The 24,423-nt window shown below is 37.2% G+C and overlaps 1 protein-coding gene across 13 annotated transcripts in view; it reads right to left on the minus strand.

Moving 5' to 3' along the window:
* The window catches only part of LOC127946537 (disco-interacting protein 2 homolog C), a 99,020-nt gene that overhangs the window by 39,019 nt on the left and 35,578 nt on the right, over positions 1-24,423 (minus strand). For 7 of the 13 annotated variants that reach the window (XM_052543173.1, XM_052543169.1, XM_052543170.1 and 4 more), the window contains exons 2-5: positions 10,406-10,477; positions 7,050-7,157; positions 3,816-3,941; positions 2,663-2,908 (exon numbers count right to left, since the gene is read on the minus strand). In XM_052543173.1, the coding sequence (XP_052399133.1) occupies positions 2,663-2,908; positions 3,816-3,941; positions 7,050-7,157; positions 10,406-10,477 (552 nt within the window). The remainder of the gene's footprint in view (positions 1-2,662; positions 2,909-3,815; positions 3,942-7,049; positions 7,158-10,405; positions 10,478-24,423) is intronic. The other 6 variants (XM_052543179.1, XM_052543181.1, XM_052543180.1 and 3 more) reach the window with 1 other exon arrangement.

The following is a 24,423-nucleotide window of genomic DNA, read 5'->3' on the forward strand; positions in this document are numbered from 1 at the left end:
CTGGATATCATGGAAAGGGAAGGGGGAACGGAGGAGGTGGGAATGATTCCTAAAGGACTACCCACACTGCCATGTTTCTCTCAACGGTACGAGACAAATATGGGAAAACGGGACAAAAGCAACAACCTGGAAAGCACTTGAAGAAGATCCAATGTGTTTGTGGTAATGTCTCAAAAATACATTAACTATCCTTGCTGTGTTACTGAGAGCTCCGAACATGACCGACTCTCTCGAGGTTGGTTGTCTGCTTTTAGATGGTGCCACAACATTATCATGTGGGAGGACAAAAAGGAAGTGAGGGAGAGAATCAAAAGGATCTTTTACACGGTAACCACGAGTTCCAAGTTTGTTTCCAAGCTGGCAGAATGGAGGCGGCACTGAAAGCTTTGATGTGTCATTGACCAGTCAGAAGATTTTGTGTCTCTTTACTTTAGAACCAATCAAACTTCATTTAGCTTATGTTTTTAGTCACTTTCTGAGTTGATGTGCCGAAATCGCTCTCTGCGGCCCACACAATGTGAATGAGTAAAAGAATGTGTGTTTTCAGACACAGCACATGTCTGCCCACCAATCACGTTAATTTCTATTCAAGGTTAGCTACTTTATGGAGAAACAATTGTTATTTTGTTTTCTGCTGAACAAAAACAGATGTTGGTGGTCCACAGCTGGTCTCTTTAGATGGATTTTAGGCTCTTTTCAGCTGGTGAGACTAGTTTAACCAGCTAAACCCAGCTTGGCCAGTCTGGTAAACCAGCTAGATCAGATTAAAGTCCCGTTCACACCAAGGATGATAACTGTAATGATAACTATATCTCAAAAATGTGATAATCATTCTATGGGAGTAGGGCATTCCATGTCACAACTATAACGATAACTTTCCAGATCGTTGGAACCACTTTCAGAATTTTTTTTTTTTTTAAGCAGATGAATGATAAACACATTGACAGCCAATAAGAATTCATCTGACTGTAAAGAGTTCAAGCATTTAAAGGGAGACTAGATTCAATATGCACTTAAAACAAACATAATGTTACTGTCCATTGGTGAGAATTCTCATATAGCTATCATTATAGTTATCAGTCTTGGTGTGAACGGCCTTAAAAAAAAAGTTGTAAAAAAATAAATAAAGTTTTAGCAGGATAGTTTAATTATCTATAACATATTAGCAACAAAGAATATCATTTACAGTAACCGCTTCATTCTGAGATACAGTTAGGGCTGGGCGATATATCTAACGATATGATCATGTGCATCTAATCAGTAAAGCTACTTCCGTGATCACCATCGCCATCACCTGCTTACAATTGGAGTGGCATTTAATAGTCAGAGCCGTAGATCGCTGACAAGCTACGCAATATCGCGCTCATTATCGAAGGTGATTCATCTATGATAATGAACGCGATATTGCGTAGCTTGTCAGCGATCTACGGCTCTGTCTATTAAATGCCACTCCAATTGTAAGCAGGTGATGGCGATTTTAGCGGTGATCACGGAAGTAGCTTTACTGATTAGATGCGCATGATCATATCGTTAGATATATCGCCCAGCTCTAGATACAGTATTTTTTTACTCACTAGAACTGCACTAAAGCAGTAGCAGGCAGCATTTGCCAGCTTTTGTATATGGAATAGTGCTGGTAAAAACATAAATCTTTGCACCTTTAGTGCACCGTGTAAAATGTCCTTAAGAAGAAACAAAATGGTGGAAGGAAAAGAGGATAGAGTGATTCGAAAATACAGGTTAATACAGGAAAGGGAAACTGAGGTAGAACCAAATCATGAAGGGAAATAAAAAGGAATATGAAGGGAGAGAGGTAACAGGACAGTGTGAGAGAGATGAATTCCTTTCTTCAGACATTAAACTGCTCCAGAGGGCACACCTACATAACATCATAGCTCTATTAAAACACCCGAGTTCATCACTTCGCCACGGTCTACAACTTTAAGGCCTCTGGATACAAAGAGATCATGAGGTTTTTGAAAATGAGATGTCTTTCTTTCTTTGGCCTCTGTGTAGAGGAGGGGAAAGTGGCAGTTAAAACTCTTTCCTCTTCCTGATGTGTTCTCCGTTTACATTTCAAATCGGCTGGATGGATAGATATAACATCTGTGCTGCATGGGCTAGTCAGGATTACTTTAAGCAGACCTTTTACAATTGATACTTTTTTAGAAAGGTAATTTTTATAATTATATCAAATTGAAAAAAATTTATATATTTATTTACAATTATTTATATTTATAATTTTAGAATATCATGGCGATACAAATTATATATCCATGATGGCTATAAATTCAACACACTTTTGCTGGACTAAACAAATGCCTAATGTGATTTATGATTTCTATCTGAAGTTGCAGAGACTATCACAAATCATTTGCACATGCAATTTTTTTCGTCATCTGCCCCAAAAACTGGTATCGGTCAATCCTTATTGTTGAGCTGTCCACCTACCATAGACACAATTTCAGAGGAGATTAGCGGAGAATCATGTTAATGATGGCTACAATGGTTCAGCGACAGCACAGATATACGATAAGGAGCAGAAGAAGGTGCAGACAGCACCCACAAACGAGGGAGGCAGGATTTAGAAGCATGGCAGGAAGTGTGGGAGTGACTGGCTGAGGGACAGATGTGGAGGCAGAGCTTGGCGGGGGGGTGTTACCTGATTTGCCAACATGTGTTTGAGCCAGGACGTCAGCCAGGCGCCCGGCGGCTCCGCTGCCCCCACTCTGCGTCGAAGATGAGGAGGAGGAGGTGGTGGAACCCTGGTGGATGGCCCGGCTGATCCAGTGCTCCATGCTGACGCTGCCCTGGCTGGAGGTGGGGGTACCCTCGCCCTGGCCGCCCTCCTCCTCCGAGCCGGACGAGGTGTCTGTCAGGGGGGGCAGAGAGGAGAGGGGGGAGAAGCCTAGTGAGAGTCACTCAGACCCACTCAACAATCAGCCCAGAAGGTGGACAAGTGCACTTAAAGTCAACATGAATGTATTTTGGAATAATCTAGACAATTCCACAAGAAAACAAATGTAGAGTGAGATATAATTGAATCCATAAGCATCTATTAGGGTCGCAAAAATAATAAATAAATAAATGAATACATTTAAATTAGAAATAAATAAATGTAATAATAATTAATGTAATTTTTAAGTATCTATTTTAGCTATTTTATATTTGTCAGAAAGTAATATATTTATATTTTTATTAATAAATACAATTTAAATAAAATATACAAATGCATTAATGTACATTTAAGTTATTTTCAAATTATTTATAACTATTAAATGAAATAGTTTTAGATTACCGGTATTTATAATTCTTAATCATTCCTTATTAGAATAATACATAATTCATAATGATAGTGATGTAAAATTAATAGTAATTATTATATATTCATAGACATTAATAAACACACTTTTTCTGCAAATTATAGCTCACACTACTTTATGATTTTTGAACCATTCTGATGCATTTCTATTAAAACATTCACACAATTTCCAATAAATGATTTAATTAGATCTTGAAAAGTGGGTGTTCAACAATGAAGCCTTTTAGAAAAGCTGTTTCTCATTCGAAGTTAGCCTAAAACAATGCCCAAATACTTATTTTCCATGCCTACCTTGTAGATGATGTCAGTCAAATTGGAAAGTTTTTGAGAACATTGGACACCATTGACTTCCAGAGACACATTATTCGAAATATCTTCTTTTGTGTTTTACATAACTGTCCTTTTAAGGATTTACCATAAAAAGAGTCTATTTAGTTTCAATTTCATGTTGACTTTAAATGAATGATGATTTAGAATCAGGTGTGAAGCTCACCTGGGGGGGTGTAGGCATCCATAGAGGTCTGTACCACTAGAGATCGTCGTTTGGACGGCATGGGAACGGCCATCTTCCTCTCCTTGTGTTTGGCTAGTGCTGCCTGAACTGCTTCTGTGTGGACATCTGAGGAGGAACAAAAAAAGAAATGAAATGAAGGGAATCTGTATTAACTGGCCAAGGACCTGCAAGCTGGTGTTTACAGTGACGTGGATGAGATGAGTCTCTCTGGCTGATGGTCGTGAGAGTGTGTGACGAGAGCCAAGCCACCACCTTCAGCCCTTCTGTGATCTTGCAATACTGACTCATGTCTGTGTGTGTGTGTGTGTGTGTGTGTGTGTGTGTGTGTGTGTGTTTGTGTGTGTGATTGTGAGAGAGAGAGAGAGAGAGTGACTGTAGATTGTACCCATGACCTCTAATAAACCAAGCTGTTATTTGGACTTTCTAATGAGATACAAAACAACATATTCCATCAACACACTGACTATGTTTACACATCCAAGAATATCCGATACAAATGTGCTCATATTCTGATTAAATTACTTTCCAAATGTAGTTAAAAGGAACTGAAAAAGAATGTGTATCCCTTGATTTATTCATAATATATGCTGATTACATTTAAATCACAATAGCTGTGTAAATGTCTTTTTCAGAATAAAAATTAAAATGTAAAATTAAAATTATGCAGCACAAACTGTTTTCAACATAGATGATAAGAAATGTTTCTTAAGTACTAAATCAGCACATTACAGTGTTTTCTGAAGGATCATGTGACACTGAAGGCTAAAATAATGGCTGCTGTAAATGCAGGTTTGCTAGCACAGGAATATATATATATATATATATATATATATATATATATATATATATATATATATATATATATATATATATATATATATATATATATATATATATGCAATAAAACTGCAGTTGCAACTGCAGAAAATTTTGCACTATATTATTATTATTATTATTACTGTATTTTTGATTAAATGAATGTAGCCTTGGTGAGCATATGACACTTCTTTTTTGACATTAAAAAGTTCCCAAACTTTTGAACACTAGTTTAGATAAAGCAGAACTTGACTGAACTATAGGGATTTGATTGGAGTAGGGCTGTAGCTATCGAATATTTTAGTATTCGAGAATACTACCAAAAATTCAATCGATTAATCGAGTAATCGGTAATAGGGCCCTAGTTGTGGTATGCCAGCTCTATCTCTATCTCTACCTTGTCCCCAAATCAAAACACTGCTGACTCCTTGCAGTATGCGATTTCGGACGCAGGGCTTCTGTCTCCTTCCGCTTTGTGGGTGACGTAAACGCATTGTGTCACATAAAAAAAATCATTGCAAAAGAACCTGACGTGAGATTTAAAGTAAATTAAAAGAGGCTTCGAGGCAGAGGAATTCGCCTCGATCATTTTTTGTAATCGAGTTACTCAAGGAATAATTTCAGCCCTAGATTGGAGCTGATGATATTATTAGTTAAAACTATTTTTTCTCAACTGTGTGGCTTTGATGACATCACAAGAAGAGGAAAGTGGCTTCAGAGGCTGAAAATGTGCAATAAGAGCAGGAACGTAGAAAGAAAGTAAAGAAAGTAAATATTAATAATAATTTTTCTATTTTGATTCCAAGTTGTCATTAAAGTGAGACAGTCGTTGAGGCCTGGTATGTGCTGTTCAGCACAAAAGAAAAAGGGGGGGGGGGGGATTTATTGTTGAGAACTTGCCTCATATCTACCATAAATCATAAAACCTCATTCCGTAACGAAAAGCTCAATAAACGCTGCGTCTCATGACTACTGAACCCTATTTTTTAATCTTTCATCTCTTTATTTTGAATGTGTGGCTGTCTAAATGACATCCAGAGACAGATACAAATTTAATGTGTACAGCTCATAGCAGATAAATCTCTCTCACACATATATTATATATCTGTATTTGTTTGCTTTGCCAAGAGGGAGGAATCCAGAGACATATTCAGGGATAAACAATCCATAATCTGCCACCCAAACACACAGGGTTTTAAATGATTTAAATACATTTTATATGCTATATGTTGTTGTGTATACACATTCACACACACACACAAACACACCCACAAAGAAAAACAAGTGGATAGAAAGCTAGTGTTTTTGTGCTAGAGTTAGAGCGTCAAATATAGATGGAACATATTTAGTCATTTTTTGAAGATGGCTTCAGACTAAGCTGCTCGGATTGAGTTGGGCAGGTCATTCCACCAGGAAGGAACAGTTCATTAAAAAATGTCTGTGAAAGTGGTTTTGTGCCTCTTTGAGATGGCACAACAATGCATTGTTCACTTGCAGAACTTGCAATCACAATTCCAAGGTTTTTAGTTGTTTTTTATGGAGTTACGGTTGATGAGCCTAACTGAATGGAGAAATGTTGTTAAAGTGATGGGTCTGATGAAACCACAAGCAGTTCTGTCTTAGCCAGGTTGAAGTGAAGGTGATGGTTCGTCATCCAACACGAAATGTCTGTTAGACATGCTGAGATGTGAGCAGCTATCGTTGGATCATCAGGTTGGAATGAGAGGTAGAGTTGAGTTTCATCAGCATAGCAGTGATATGAAAAGCCATGTTTCTGAATGTCAGAACCTAGTGGTGCCATGTAGACAGAGAAGAGAAGTGGTCCAGGAACTGAGCCCTGAGGAACCCCGGGAGCCAGATGTTGAGACTTCGACACCTCACCTCTCCAAGATACCTTGAAGGGCCTATCTGAGTGTTAAGACTCAAACCACTGGCTTGTGGTTCATGAGATACCACTATACATCATTTACTACACATTGTTTAATACCGAGCCTGTTAAAATGTAGTGCATTTATTCCATTAAAAATGTTTTTTATTTTAATATTAAAGATTTTTTTTTCTTAATGTACCTATTTTTGTGTCAACAATTTTGATATTCATAAAACATTCATTTTTGAAGTAATATATGGTATAAATAGCTAAATTATCTGGATTTAGTTTCAAAGGTATATAAAGAAATTGATATTATGAGCCCAGAAAACTGGCGATAAATATTACAGAATGAGCCTCCTTGATCTGTTTTGTTAAATTTTTCTCGTTTACTTGCTGTAGAACTATTATTGTGGTACAGGAATTCTGGGCAGCTATATTTCCCATCAGTCCAGTGTAACAATCATGAGGGATCTGTCTTTGCCATGCAGGAATAAACTCCCTGCTGCAGTCCTGCCGCTGACTCACCTGATCGGTAACGTTCATCACGGGTGCCAGAGGAGCGTCTACGGTGGTATCGTGAAGCGGAGGGCGCCATGGGTGGTCTGCGCTCGTGTGCGATGGATGCCTCCAGCCCTAAAGGACACAAAGAGAGCAAGAGAAGGACAATAAATAATTGTCTCAGCCTAAATGTTTGATGGTTTTCGATGATTTTTCATGACAATATATATACATGCTAAACAGTTATTTAATGTTTCTACATTATAATGTTTTATGATAGATTTTGCTTGGAGGTGTGTAAATTCCAAAGAAAACAAAACACAAGCAAGCAATTAAAAAATAATAACAATAAAATAATATTCATAAAAATAGAGAAAAAGACAAACAAATAAAGCAAAACAAAAAGCAATCCTAAAAAAGCACATACACAAAAAAAAAAATAGATCATTTTCAAACAAACATATCAACTATCCACTTAGTGAAGTATAATATCTTATTTCATCCAATTTAAACAGAATATGAATTTTTTGTGGCAACCAAAGTGCAAAATAGATCATGTTTTCACTATACATTATAACTTTTGACGCTTGATTTCACTTGATTTTACTTAAATAAAAGCAATGCAAAAAGTACAAAATAATTTAACAGTGGCAGACCTATATAACTTTCTTTTAAAGTCCATGTACAGGCAATATTTATTATGTGTTCTGAGTTTGTCACACCACAGAAAAAAGTATTATTAACCACTATTATTATTAAAAATCTGCCAAGTAAATAAAATAAGTGATCAAAATCATTTAAAAATGGGCGGTATCCTCTGCCCTCAAATGCTGGGGGGTGTCCGATTTTAACTGTAGAATACCGCTACAGCCTGAATGGATGCTCATTTTAAATGTTTCTCTTTTCCCGAATCCCGAACACAGAATTAGTGAAAAACTGTTTAACAGTCTAACTCCAATATTCAGTACTACATAGTTCACAGTCTTTTTAATGTGTTTCAGCAATACATTTGTAACCTTAATAATGCATTCAGAAACAATTCTCAGAATTGACTCTAACAGAGACTTTAACCAATTATGAAGAAAACAACTGCAGAACAGAGAATTTTCTGTTTTTATGAATAACATTTTCAAATTCTGTGGAAATCTGTGGAGCTTTCTGCAAGTTTTGTGGCTGCAGATTCCATGTGGGCCATATATAGATGATCCATATCTGCCAAAATGTCTATGCCAGTGCAGCCCTAATTGAGAATACGTAAAATATTTAATTCCAGGCACACACAGCAGTGATTTGTCAGCTATGATTCAACGGCTCTTTTGTGATGAGCCAGCTCTGTTCTGTTCTGTTGTTCTTTGTTGTCTTGGATTCTGAGCAGAGCTTAGAACCACTCCGCTCCTCCTGGCAGATTTTCGGACACGTGAGACGGCCCAGGTTGTCTTTGGCATTCCAGCCAAGAGCTCTGCGTGCAGGCCGGAGAAATCAATTTTGGCCCCTTGCTGACATAGTCGAAGATATTAGTGAGTGGATTTATTCATTCAATAAGACAGAAGGTGAGACAGCAGGTTAAGTCAGAATCATGCACCAGCTCATGCAGCAGAGGATGTGATGGTGCTTTTCTGATTCAAGAACAATGAACACTCACTCTTCCTCCTACTAAAAAGCTGAGGGTTAACAGTCACTGATCGATACTGATTAGGTTAACATCTAAGTACGGCTGTCATTCAGTCGAAGGCAGCTACGGAGACAATCTCTCCTCTGTGCTGGTAACCTGGTCCTCTTACAAACTAGGAGACACGCACACACACACAAAATCAGACAGACATTGAGGGAGGAGTCACTGTGCCACGCTCCCTTGCTCCAGTATGTAAACGACTGATCGTTAAACGCAAGTTCATGCCTTTACGGCACTGTTAAATAACACCAGTTCCCACAGGAATGGAGTCGTCAAGTTGAGTCTGGCGCATGCTGCTCTTCACACCACGGTCTACGATACATGCTTTGTGCCTGAGCATGATGTCATTGGGGTTTTTTTTCACCGGGAGCCAGACTGGGAACATGCGGGCTGCCTGTTCCTATGGCAACAGAAGCTGTGCTAATCAACAATGCAGCCAGACACACAGAGCACAAATCAAGAGACCTTCAAAAGTTACATAAATTCTTACCAGACTATAAAAGCAGCACTAACTTTATTGGTTGGGCTGGGTGATACATCTAAAAATATAACATCTTAACATTTGAAGATATAGAACTTATGCTTTTGCCTTCAAAAAGGTGACTTTAAAATAAAAATCAGTGACAAGGCTTGTTTTACACATTATGAAACGTGTCTAAATACCGTATATTGTGAATACCTGTCTGGGATAATTGTAAAAGAGAAGAAATTAACTCAACTCTTCTTTAAATGTTCTTTGACACCAAACAATAACTCTACCGAGCTCTTCATTTCAATTATGTCAGCGTGATTTTAAAGACTAATGCAATCTAAAGCTTGATCAGCAGTGACTCTGCATTTTATCAATAGTCTAAATGCAAAGTATTTACTTTAAGTGCACTTAAATGAGTGAACAGGGTGATTAACTACGGTATCCCTTATTGAAAAGCAACACTGAACATTAGATTTTTTCCCCCACTAATATTAATAAGAAGGGGTTGTTTCAGTTCAGTGAAACGAGAGAAAAAAAGTTCTAAGAACCTTTTATGAAGCTCTTGAAAAGAGCTTAGAGGAGCCTCTTAATTCTGGTGCCTACAGTCACTTATCAGTTCATATTAAAGCAGCACTGAAGCAAAAGCAGGCAAATAGACTGATTGAGTCTGGAGCCAGACCGGGTTATGAATGACCTCGCTTTCCAAATAAGATTTCCATAGGAGTAAAAAGACAAAATAGAGCTGTTGGAGCTTCAGCCTTAAAGGATGCATTTAGACTGTCAACCCACTCTAATTTGTTAACCTTTATCTTGCAAATATTGAATCTTCTTTCATGCATATGATGCATATAAAATAAAAAATTGTATACATCTTATTTGGGTCACTTTTAAATGTTTCTAAATTAGATATCCAGTCAAATAATAAAATGGGCAATTAAATCCCATATGCCTGCATAAGGGCGGATATGTAAGTGTGCAGCCTAGAATGCCCTACAAAAGTCATTGATGGTTTAAGCATGACAGAGTGACTGTGAAATCCATCTGTTGAGATCTTAATGCCTAGAACATTAGCCCACAGGAAACAGATTCCCATCGCAGGATTTTAGGATCTGTTTAAATGAGAGAAGGGAAGGTAAACCCATCTGCTGTTTCAGTCAGCTGTTTAAACCTGTGCAAATTCAAGTCTGTGGGTACAAACGCACTCGAAGACTCCCTAAATGAGAGGTGAGAGTTGGTTACCTGGAGGGTGTGGCAGATACGCCCGGAGCAGTTTTGACCTCTTCTTCTCATATCCTTTCTGAGTGATGTCACCTGCAAGAGAAAGGAAGTGTCAAAAATTGCCTTTTTGCTTAAGCAGATTATAATACTAAATTAATACCACACCTCGTCTTTCATTCAGGACATCCATATTTGGCTTAGAAATATTTCATGTTTTTTTTTTAAAAATGGTTAGGTAAGGGGTTTTTGGACAGATCTCTGAGGAAACTATCCGGACAGTGTGGGTGATAGAGAGCACATCCTGCAATGATTAATGTAACAAGGTTTCTTGACTTGTCACAAGGCATTAGGTGACCAGGCCGTCACATTTGCACGAAAATTAAGAAAAGATCTGGAGCATAACGACAGAGTGACAGAATGACTACAAGAGAGAGCTACAATGAATCAATAGTTCTGTTACAAAACCTAGTGAGCCGCCTTGCTGTCTACTGCCTACATATGCAGCTACCTATTAAGGCAGAATAATAAATGAAATGAAAACTTATTTCAGACTTTTAATGCCAAAAATCACCCAAATAGCGTTTGATGGTTGTCATCATTCCTTGGATGACAAAGCTGAATTTCCAGCATCATTACTCCAGTCTTCAGTGTCACGTGATCTGTCAGAAATTATTTTAAGATGCTGATTTGGTGTAAACAAGGATTAAGGGGGGCACTTTATGCAACTTTGGACAATTTAACAATTGTTGAATAAAAGCACACATTTTCATTCTGGGACTGCATTCTCAACTGAGAATACATTCAGTCTCATCTCTGAATAATAATAAGGCCAAAAAGTGGTATCTTAAAAAGTCAACATCGTACTGCCTACCTTTATGGGCGGCATTCAGAAGATGATGCCTAATAATACTGTCTAGGTAGACCGCTCCGAGTGTTTCAGAACAAAGCTAATCTCATCCTCCTCACTCTTGACACCAATATAATTATATTCCCGGACACTGTATGTGCTACACTACTGTGATCTAGTCAACATCTACAGTTTAGATCTTTGCAAGGACAGGAAAAAATGAGAGTGAAAGCTGTTTTTCCCTAATGACCTCTTTAACTGCCCAATAAAAATGGCTAGGAGGCTAAAGTCTTCATGAGGAGGAGGATTGAGGAAAAGCAGAAGACGAAAAGGGAAAGATTTTTTAATCAGAGACTGGATGATTCATTTCCTCACACCCACTTGCCGCCAATCAAACTGCCTTATGTGGAGATTTCTGCTCAGGAGATTCCTAGCGTTGCCTGTCCTTATCTGGCTTACTTATTCTTTGCTTCACACACACACACTTTCTCTTGCCGTCTTATTCTTTCCTCGTCCTTCTCTGAGGGACGAGTCCCTCATAAATTTTGACACCTCTGCCTAAGACTGCAACCATTAAAATCCAGAAAAAACACAAGTGCAGACGACTCCACTGTGAAGAGAGTGAAAACGAGGGCGGCAGGAATGAAAGGCAGCTACCGGACCGTTATCCTCCAGGTGTGCGACACGCCGCTGTTTAATCTGCTGGGGGTGTGATGCTGGCTACATTTCTCACGTGCTTGGCAGCTGCCAACCGAAAACATGTCGTACGAAACAAAAAGGCAACTGTCAGACTTGTTGCATTCACTGCCATCTCATATTTTCTGAAAAACGGAACAGGTGTACAAACAAAATCAAGATAATATTTTACTAATTAGTGGTGTTTTCTATAGCAATCACTATTATTATAGCTTGTGCCCACAGTTGATTATCCGAACAAACACCTAACATGAAGAAATTAACTTTGCATAATTCACCCTGCTACAATAAACTTATGATGTTTTCGAGGTAGGGCTGTGACGGTCGCTGTGACAAACGCCTCACCATGGTCCGGCGGTAGTGCACGTGACGTCATGCACTCTATAGCAAGCATAATACAAAGTTTTGTACACAAGTGTAATAACAATAATAGTTGCTAATTATTTTATTTAGACTATAAGCCTACGGTAATTCACAAATGACCTCAAACACCATACGCAGCGTTTCCTTTAGACTGGCAGGTTTGAGTGCAGAAAAATAGTTTTTGCATTCAGAAAATTAATTTTCTTTTGGGCGATGGACCTTGTTGGGCAGTCAAATGCTACATAACTGATCTGGTTTGTACAAGTTCCCGTTATTACAAATGCCTGGCTGGTCAGGTTTGGTGAGGCTTTCTTCAAACTGGCCAAATACAAACGAGACAGTGATAAATGAAAGATATTAACAAGAAATGTTGCAACGGTTCCTATTTCAAAGAGAGCGTGTGTAGACGAGAAGTTTGTCAGAGATTTGTCATGTCGTGCAGCATCTAGTGTAGCATTACTGATTATAATGAGTTTTACAGTATTTTGTCACAGGGGTGTATTAACTTTCTTATTTGGGCAACTTTCTTGTTTAGCTGTATTATTTCTTTGATATTTATTTTAGCGTTTTGCAGGCTGCGTAGGCTATTCAGTGATGGAAGTGCTGAAATAAATGAGCTGACGAGTTGTATTGTGTGTGTTAGATGAGTGAGACAGTGCTGGGCTGCTCCAGGACAGTTTTGAAAACCATTTCAGAGACATGTTCTTAAATGTGACTCATATAAAACATATTACATGCATGCACAGTTTTAAGGCAGCTTTAATTGCCTTTTTGGTAACTTCATGACTTAACTGACCACGACATTGCATGCACGTATCTGAAAAAATATATCTGCCACGGTCACAGCCCTAGTTACAGGAACTTTTAGTTGTTCTCCACAAGCAATTTGATCTGCAGAAAGAGTGGTATGTACTCCTGTGTTTCTGCTGACAGATTTATATCACATTGGACTCCTCTGAAAAAACTGAATTACATCACACACCTCCAAAGACAACAATCTCACATAGACAAAAAAGACATGAAGCGGCCAAAATCAACATAGGAAAACCACTCTTCAGATCGAACGGAGAGAAAGGCAAACACTGCGGTTCTAAATAATGTTTATCTAATTGAGTTAAAAAGCGCAGCAATCAAAACATCTGCACAGGGGACAATGGAAATTAAACGAGGTAGCCACATGCCTTGTTTTCATTAGCAGAAATCAGGCAGGTAGATTTAAACGTACAAAAAGTAAAGGAAAAAAAAGTAAGATATAAGTTTGGGATCTTTTAATGTATTTTTTTTTAATCATCTTATGCTCATCAAGGCTGCATTTATTTGATCAAAAATACAGTAACAACATCAATATTGTGAAATAATATTACAATTTAAAAGAACTTTCCATTTTTCCATTTTAATATACTTTAAAATATCATTTATTCCTGTGACGGCAAAGCTGAATTTTCATAATCATTACTCAAGTCTTCAGTACGATTCCATCTTTCAGAAATGATTCTAATATGCTGATTTATTATCAATGTTGGAAACAGTTGTGCTGTTTAATATTTTTTGCTGTTTAATTTTTTTTATTTTTTTTGGAACCTGTGATATTTTTTTTCAGGATTCTTTGATAAATAAAAAAGTTAAAAAGAACAGAATTTATTCAAAATAGAATCTTTACTATCACTTTTTATTCATTTAACACATCCTTGCTGAATAGAAGTATTAATCTCTTTCAACAACAAAATAAAAAAGTGCTGACCCCAAACCTTTGAAGGGTAGTGTATATAGTAGCAAAAGATTTATATTTTTAATAAATGTTGTTCTTTTTAACTTGTTTTCACCCATCAAAGAGTCCTGAAAAAATTAAGGAAATTAAAGTGCATTGAAATCTAAATATTTACAATGCTACTTAATTTTATAATGCACCAGCAAAATCATGGCCATTATGCAATGTATTTATCCAGCTCTACAACAGACTTGTTCTTGATACTATAATCATCAAAGACTGGAATTGTGGATCCACCCTTCTAAAATTCTTTCAAAACAGACTTTAAGCTGAAAGTTAAACAGTCCTGTCCTGCAGGCCAGGCATCAAGAGATCCGATTACCCCATGTGTTTCTGGATGAGCTTACATCTGTATGTGACTAAATGGAGAAAAGAAAAAAGATTTCTCAGCTTAAAAACACTTATCTAGCCTATGCTAACAGGCTATATTTAGGCAAACACATGTAACAAAAAAGTAAAAAGTGAAACAATGATGCAATACTTAATTTGTCATGAGCGCACAATATAAATATATGTTACAGTTGGTGCAGCTTATGGCACACACATAATACAGCAAACCATCCTTTTGCCTTTTTCACAACATAAACGTCTCAATAATGGGCTTTCGGTGGAAAGAATCTGCTTCTATGGAAATCACAACCTCACAAGCAAAAAATTCTCTTCTATTTATCTAAGAGGATTACGAGCTCGGAGAATATATACAAGTCCTTCACAGACTTTTCTAGGGCCTAGGAGATCATGAGCAATGCCACAACTTGTGTTATAGCACAACATCAAAGCTGAAAGAGTTTTTGCATCGATTCATGTAATACAACCCATCTTTAGCTCTAACAAACAGAAGGTTTTTAAACAGTGCAGTGAGAGGAACATGATGTCACTGGGATGTGTTCCAAAAAGACAGGATACTGTGATGTCATTGGTTTCCTGTTTGGTGTGAGGCAGTATTCCACAGGGATCTAATCAGGCAAAGGGCCGAGGTGTCAGATGTGCTGTAATAATCTACTGTACCTGTGTTTGTGTGTGAGGCTGTGTGAAGGGCAAAATGAGCAAGAGCAAATAAAATGTCCCCAGAAAGTTTTTGGAAAGTTAAAACACACTATAAAATGTACCAATATCATTCTATGTGGCATTTCATTCAAAGAAAAATAGCTACTTTTTCAAGCAAAACATTTCACATAAAGATGTGATGAAAAGTGATAAATTAACAGATTTATGGTTTAAATTTAAGACAAAAAGACTGCTAGGACACCCATGTGAACTCATTCACCAGTGAGAAAACTTTAAAAGTACTACAATACCAGGAAGGTTGTTGATGTTTGTCTGCCATTCTCGCTCTGTCTGCACAGAATGCATGAACACGCTGATGGCATATTCTGTCTGCGTGAACAGGGTGCACAGATGTATGAAGATATTCATTGAGAGGTAGGTAGGAAAGCTATTTAAACTGCTCGGACAGAGCGTTATGATTGGACATACATATTTCTTGGTCTTACGCCTTCCACAGAATATTTAAATACAGATAAATACATTTAGACCACGTAACTTAAAAAAAAAAAAAAAAGTGAGGTGACATTCAGCCAAGTATGGTGACCCATACTCAGAATTCGTGCTCTGCATTTAACCCATCCGAAATGCACACACACAGAGCAGTGAACACACACACACACACCGTGAGCACACACCCGGAGCAGTGGGCAGCCATTTATGCTGCGGCGCCCGGGGAGCAGTTGGTGGTAAGTCGTGGTATTGAAGGTGGAGAGAGAGCTGTTCATGCACTCCCCCCACCCACAATTCCTGCCAGCCCGGGACTAGAACTCACAACCCTTCGATTGGGAGTCCAACCCTCTAACCATTAGGCCACGACTTCCCCTGATTGCTATCGGGATGTGAAGAGACTTTCAACCAGTACAACAAAAAAAAATTCTGAATATCTCTTTATATTATTAGTAACAAAAAGGGAAACATTACAATACTTTCTCGTTTGCGGTCAGCATTCAGTAAATACGCATTTATATCATTTAAACAAATCTTTGAATGGCTAAAGAAAATGTAATTTCACAAACCTTGCAAACTTAGTCGAATCCAGTTATGAGATGAAATGTGCATGTGACCTTCATGATCGCGTGTTCTCTGCGTGACTTTTAAAACATTTCACTCCCAAACTCCTTGACCCTCCCAAATGACATCACTCCTTATATTTATACACCAACTGCATGGTCACCCACAACCATCCCACTGTGCACGTCAAAAAATAACAATGAGCCATGTGTTTTACCCCTTAACATCTGAAAACGGATCAAATTACTAAACAAAAGGGTGTGCCTGAAGGGTTAACTGCTATTTCTGACAGTTAAATCCGTTGTCTGATGCGGAAACAACGCAGTCAACATGTTTTTCTTTGCATGTACATCCTCATGGGAGGTGGGATAAGAGAAAACTGCTGAGCCATGGTCTCTCCAGCACGCTGGTAATGAACCTCCCAATCAATGAGAGTTTTACTCAACTGACACCAACCTCTCAAATAAAACAAACACATGGAAAATTCACTTGGGGAAATGAAGGCCTGTCAAATCTTTGAAACTCCTCCAAGGCTAGGTATTCCAAATGTGTAAAAGCCTAATTTCGCTGTTGCAGAGAAGGTACATTAGCGCTTGGCCTTGCCCCGGAAACTCAATTTATAAACCAAACTTATATTGAAATATGTCTTTCTCTAGAGGAAATACTCTTTTCCTGACCTCTTTATAGAAGCTTTGCGATAAGGCCGCAAGAACTGCACTACCGAGAGAGAGGTGTCAATATCAACAAGCACTGCAAACATAAAAGAAATAGATAACAGGAAGTGCAGCACATTGACAGGAAAGGCCAATGTGAAAGGTTTCATCTGCGATAGACCTTATCTGATCAGATACATCTGGAATGTTTTTCCCAACAGAATCATCCAGAGGACACAACAAATACCAGAACATAAAAATAAAGGCTGAGAGTCTGCTGAAAAGCAGGGGGGATTTTTGTATTACAGCGAGCTGGCTCATATTACCATGTTTATTCAGGTTTAATTTTCACAACGATAAACTCATCACTCCTTGAGGTGATGGAACACCTGTAGTCGTGGGAGATCAGGCAACTATGGTGACTGGAGGAGAAAGTGAGAGTCAGCTAACACCTGAGTGATAATTCTCCATTAGTCTCACAGATTATTGAATCCACAGACGCCTTGAGAGAAAACTCATGCAAGACTTGTTTTCCGGAACACATCTTCATACCATCTAAATGTTAACGGAGGAAATTGAAGCAGCATGATTTCATGCAGCAGTTCAGTGGAGCAGGAGCCTGATACACTGATATTCATTATATAGAGTTGGGCAGGTTGTTGTTCAACTTTATAATTTCCTTGTACTGTGACAAGACTGAAAACTTGTCTAAATTAGATTAAAATCTCATGTGGTGCAATTGTAGTGAAGGTGTTGGTGCTCTTTTGGGTGGCAAAGGTTTGAGTCTAGTCTGTGTGCACATCAGTGGAAAGGGAAGAGCAAGTATAAAGATCAAGAAGTGAGATTGCACTATATGGTTTACTGATAAATGTATTACCTGTGTTTTGTTCACCAATAAATGGGCAATGCAGAAATTTCATACTATTTGGTCTAAATAAATTAAATATAAAATATTACAAACTAAAATCAACCATTATACAAATACAATAAATAAGTGCCAAACAGTAATAAAACTTTTTTTTAATTATATATAAGTACTATGCTAAATACTACATAATTAACATTAAATTAGCAAATTAAATATATATAAAATGTAACAAATATATATTATTAGCGAATAAACAAAATAATACTCATATATTGTGCATCCACAGATTGCACATAAATGCATCGTTCACTTCAGAAGGCTTTTAACCCCCCGGAGCAGTGTGGAGCTCTTTTTATGATGGACGGATGCATTTTATTTTACTTCAAAATCTCAACACCCATTCACTGCCATTATAAAGCTTGAAAGATCCAGGGCATTTTTTTATATATATAACTCTGATTGAATTCGTCCGAAAGATGAAAATCATATACACCTAGGTTGTTTTTAGGGCGAGTAAATCATGGGACAATTTAAATTTTGGGGTGAACTATTCCTTTAAAGTTCCCATACATATGGAACAGGTGCTATCATCACCACATTCATGATCTGAAGAGAACTGCTAATCACTAAGGGTGAGTGCTATTTGGAAGGAAACCCTTCTGTCCACTCAACTAATAAAGACACAGTGCTTCATTTATCCTGCTGCTGGACAACCTGATGCTCTGTTGAGTGATTTGTTGGCTTTGGAACGGAGGCAGATGAAATAACAATCAGTCCCAGTTCACTGTTGGTGCTCTAAACACAGATGTGGCAAGAAAGAAAGACCAATAGACTTACCACATCCCACATGCCAGACTCTTTCAAATGCACTCCTAAAGGTACCGTATGTGAACATAAAAAAATCAAATAACAGATCAGTGGGAGTAGGTGGGTCCAATTCAATTAACCAACACCCCAAAATCTACTACTTTTCAAAGCCCCTCATATTTAGGTACTACAAAAGCTGGTGATTTGCATTAAAATACTTCAAAAGAAGTGGTTTAGATCGAGCCACCAGCCGTTTGTGGGTCAAAATAAAGTGGTCCGGCCCCGTTTAAAGCACTTTTAAATCTGGGTCCACTGAATCACTCCACTACAACATCAATCCAAAGCCTAAAGCTTCTACGTACATACTGTACCATTCAGCTCAGTATCAGAGCTGAACATCCTCAGGGTCAAGGAGAAAAATCTAGCTTAGGATCAGACTCTAATAATCAAATAAGAGGTAGTATGCAACAACCCGAACCAGGATTAAATCCTTAAATCAGACAGTAATAATCAACTCAGACTATAATAATAAACTAAGAACCAAGCTGTCATGATCAGATCAAACTCATATTGGCATAAACCAATTCAGAGTCAGATTAAAGATGCACTGATATTAAAATTCTAGCTAAATGTTGATAATTATTTTAATCTGAAGGTCAACCAACTGTAGATATTAAAGGCACAATATGTTATTTTTCGATGCTAGAGGCCACTGAACAAACGCGACACATGGCTCGAAAGCAGTTTTTATTATGCCACAGTCGACCATTTCCACTCCTTTCATTTTTGCATATGTGGGGAAAAAAGCAGCTCTGTTATCATACTAGATACATTTGAAAGTTATAATGCTACTCCGTGCGGTCATCAAGGGTTAATAAAAATGCACAACTTATTAAACCGTCTTTGGTGTTCCCATGTTTTCTACAAAACAAAACTGTAAATTGAGGGGTTATGACATCATTGGCAGGCGACACAATGACACTATGGACAATGTCAGTGTCACTAGTTAAAATTGCTTATTTCTCTGGATTTAAACATTCTTTGAAACATTTGGGATAATGTAAGTCAACAAAATATATAACACTGTTCTAGTGATTTTTGGATATTTTAATAAAACAATTGTTACATATTGTGCCTTTAAAATCCATATACATAAAATTGTGACACATTAAATGAATGATCAGTGACAGTAAAGTTACAGTAAAGATATTTATAATGTCACAAAAGATTTCTATTCCAAATAAATGCTGTTCTATTGAACTTTATATTCATCAAATCCTGAAAAATTGCATAGTTAAAAATTAAGCAGTTTTCATCATTAGCAATATTAAGAAATGATTCTTGAGCAGCAAATCAGCATATTACTGTACTATGATTTCTGAAGGATCATTTTACATTTTAAAATATATCAATATAGAAAGCGTTGATTTTGAGTAACAATATTTAACAGTATTATTTTTTACTGTACTTTTGATCAAACAAGTGGCAAGCTTAAAAGACTTTTCAAAAACATAAAAAAACAATTTGAATGGTAGTGAATCTCCATATTTTAAATATTTTTTAACATCTATTTAAAAATCTACAATGTATATATATCAAATTAAATACTAGTTATATACTTTTTTATTAAATACAGCAAATAAACAGCTATTTTAAATTTATATTTAGGCATCACAACATCCACTAAAAATTTTACAATCTTTAAATAATTTAATACAATTTTTTTTTATATATTCATTACCAATAAATAGAAAAAATCTCTAAAATTGGCAGATAACCTATATGGCACAGATATACTGTGCATCCATAAATCTGTAATATTCAAATCTGAACTATTCATAAATTTGTAATATTCAACTGAGGATCATCAGACCATAATGATCAGCTCAGGTTTGCATCTTTCATCAATGGAAAGAAGCAGAGCTGAAATGTTGCCACCTGTTTTGTTACCACATCTGTCTGTGACAGCGTGGGAAGGAAGGAGAGTGACTGCCATCTCGATGTGCTCGACCTTGCACAAGAACCTTCTCTCATCAAACAGACAGGACATGATCCCAGCTAACCATTCTACGTATTTTATGCTTGCCTCTGGGCTCAACAAGACTGACGATGAGAAGGCGAGACCCTGAGGACCCGAATGCACACAAACCAAAGAGAGGCGTAACAAAAACGTGCAGCTACAACCAAGAGTGTCACACTAACTGTCAGCAACTGTCACTCTCCCTTGGTTTCGCATGTTCTTTTGATTGATTCTGAACGAGATAATATAATAAACAACAAGTAGGGACAAAAATTAACATTTAAATACATAATGCAAAAAAACATGCCACATTGATTTCATTTAGTCGGTGTTGACTTCACATGCAATGTTTTAAAATGCCCTTTCAACACTGTTGTACACAGGGGAGTGTGTATCTTAAATTTCCAGAACTAGTTCCAAGGAAAAACCTTCTTTGTAAACATTTTGGCTTTTTTTCCAGGAGACGGGGGTCATGCCTGATGCTCATTTGCATTTAGATTAGCTGGTTAAAATGATAGACTCCCCACTGTGGGCCTTTCCAAAATCACTTTTACTCTGAGGAGAATCCAGACCAACCATGCCAATGGCTGCCACATCAATAAGATGACAAGAATAACTCTGAAGTAAATCGATCCAAATCCTGTTCCGTGTGGTGAATTACACAGGCAGCTGTGGCCACAGAACAGATGAAAGGTTAGAAAAACTATAAACCCCCGCTACGTTATCACGTTTGACAATATCAGCATTCAGATGATTTGAAAAGTCCTCATCAGCTGAACTGAATGAGGTCTCTCCATATGATCTCAAACTGTGACATAAAAAATAAACGGATTTCAAAATGAAGTGTGAAACTTCTGTGTCAACAGTGAAAAACAGTCCTTTCTGTCTGCCAGTGATTGTAGATGAATGTAACTGGCCTGGTCTTTTCTTTGCAATTACAATAAATGGGGACTGGAGTGATGTTTAAAAAAATGATGCACAAGTATCATGAAAGTATCATAAAAGCAGCATGTATAACTTGTGTGAGAAACAGCTTGAAATTTGAGTTATTATTCACTAACAATCTGCATGTGTAGTTCTAGAACTAGTGAACAAATTTTTCTGAGTCCCATATTTTCAATCAATCAGTTGATTGAGTTCAGTTCGCAAAAATGATTAATTCCCAATTCACACTGATCTGGTTGTGATTCAACTCCTTGACTCAATTGGTTGCAGTGATTCTCGAGGTAACAGCCGACTGGTTTGGAAGGCTATCAATGAATAACAACTTCAGTTCTTCAGAAACAGAATCAGGGAGTTCAATTTAAGAACGGAGATTTGTGGATACATTTTTCAGCCATCATTTTGTGAATCAATTGATTTACTGGAAAGATCCCATTCAAAAGAACGATTCTTTCACAAATCATACATTGCTACATCTCTAATGGGCAAGCAAGCAGATTTAAAAAAAAAAATAATGACTTGAATTTCTCAATTTCATCTCTTTCTCACACAAAGCTATCATTTGTGTGCCTTCTTGAACCTTGAAACCAATAATATATCAGTAACAATAAGCCAATAAATATTTTAATCTTACAGCAAATTGCCTATAAATGGCAGAAATTAAAAGAACTATTGCTATTTTGTAGAAATTAAATAAAACAGTAAAATCAATAGTTTTAAATGATACAAGGGACTTTAAGAATGAAAACATTGTCATTTACATTTAAATGTGATTCCTTGGAGAAAAACCACCTACTAGATTCTTCAAATTACATTTGAATGTTAAATACTTCAGGTTTGGAGCAACTTGAGGATAATAACAGAAGTGAATAAAAAAATGACAGAATTCGGATAAAGTATGTATTACAAATCAACAAATTACACAGATTTCCTTGCTGAACAAAGTTTTCATAGCAGCATATAGTGGAGACAGACTGTCTAGCAATATGTGTTCATGTGCTTTTGTACTGGAACCCAGTTGACAGCTTGCCTCGATCTATCACAGCACAGAGGTAATCACACTGAATGCATTCACAAATCACATCATGCCATTATTTGAGGTCTTATTTTAGAATTCCATCTCTGTGACTCTTTTTGCAAATGCTCCGATGTAAATCAGCAGGCCTACAAACAGAAGCTTTTAAGAAGGCGGTTCTATTCTGGACATATCGCCGTGACACAATCAATTAGAAAAGAACTGCAAACACTTTGCCGATTCCATCCCGCCCAACCCTCTCCCCGTCCCGGGTCAGTGAGTGGATCGCTGGCACAGAGAACCCATGTGCTTTTAGCCAGGCCTTTATAAACCTAACTCCCTGAATGCCATAGTGCACTGGATTCTATTCAATCAAATGAAAACGCATTACTGAGAAGATTAATTCACTTCAGCCTTTGAGTTTGTCAAACTCACGGGAACAACTTTAAGAGTTCAATCTTCTTTTCAGTAAAGGAAAATAAAAAAATAAATGTTAGACTTAAGCAGTCTGTTAGGAGGAGTATGCTTGACAGGCAACAATTCTAGTCACCATTAGGACTCAAATAAAACCATTACTCTCAATTTTGTTGCGTTGTAGATCAGCTGAGTAGGCAGTGAATTCAGACGGGAGTTAAAGAACACAGGACAGGAGCAAACGAAACCACGACTGGTTATCTGCAGGTCTGTCATGATGCATTAGGAGAGGATACCTTCTTTCAAACCACATTACAATGTGAAAATGATCATTAAAAATGAAGTCTTCAGTCTTCAGAAATTGCAAGAAAAATGTCTGGAAGAAGCCAGAATTGGAAGAAAAAAGTCACCCCTTTTAAGTAGTAATTACCAGAGTAATTTTGGAACCCACTGACTTTCATTTTATATACAAAAACGTTCTATAAAATATTACCTCACAATTGTTATAGTGAACTATCCCTTTAAGCCAAAGATTAAACTATGAATTGCTAATAAATGATAATACGGGTGCATTTGTGGGTCTTTTTAAAGAGACACGCATACCTGAAAAGGCAGGACAAAAGAGAAGTTGGCTTTTGTTTTCTAAAAGGACATGACTATAAAAATATGTTCTAGTGATGTAATCTCAGAGACAGCAGGTGAATGTGTTGTGTTGTTTTATGAATTACAGAATGATATAACAATAAAATGGCTATTTACACTCATCAGACTAAACTATAATAGAGTCTGGCACGCCAGACCCCTCCTCACCAAACCAGTGAGTTCAAACCCCATTTGGATAAAAGTCAACATTCATTTTATTCCCGCCAACGCTCCTTGTCACCAAACAAATGAATCAAGGAGTACAACAGAGCTCTAACGGATGAGGGGGAACATCAGGCAAGGATATTTCTGTCAGTGTGAAGGGTCTGCGAGGTGAGAGCTAATCAAAGACAGAAAATAATAGTATGACAAGCCGGACCATTATGAGAGCGAGGGATGAGGAAAAGGTCAGGCATTCGCTCACGGCAGGAGGGCTGAGGGGAATCAAAGTGATAAGCGGACGCAACTGGCCCATTCTTCAACTACGGGCACTTTGGCCCTCTGGACTTTTAGAAATTAAACCCTAAGACTCACTTTTATTTACTTTGGCTAGAAACGATGTCAGTAAATATACAATACATGTATTTATACTGTACATAAATATGCATGCATCAAATAATTTTCTGAACCAACAAATGTCATTTCCACCATATCTCAAATTACAGTGTGTTTTGATATGTATGTTTAAATAAACATTTATGGAATATGATGGCAGACTCAAGGTGTGGTCTCGTTAAAATTGATGGGCAAAAAATGCCATTATTTTCAATACTGAACGTTAAAAGATACTACACTTCAAGGCTAATTTGATAACTATCGTTTTAGAATTAGAATTATAAAAATTTCTAAAGTTACAAAGCTCAAAGTCTTTTCAAAAACTGAATGACTCATTTGAACTACAACACATATTTTCCGGGATTTGTGATATCACAAACACAGACGAATG

The sequence above is a fragment of the Carassius gibelio genome, chromosome A24 (assembly GCF_023724105.1).
Source record: "Carassius gibelio isolate Cgi1373 ecotype wild population from Czech Republic chromosome A24, carGib1.2-hapl.c, whole genome shotgun sequence".
NCBI lineage: Eukaryota > Metazoa > Chordata > Actinopteri > Cypriniformes > Cyprinidae > Carassius > Carassius gibelio.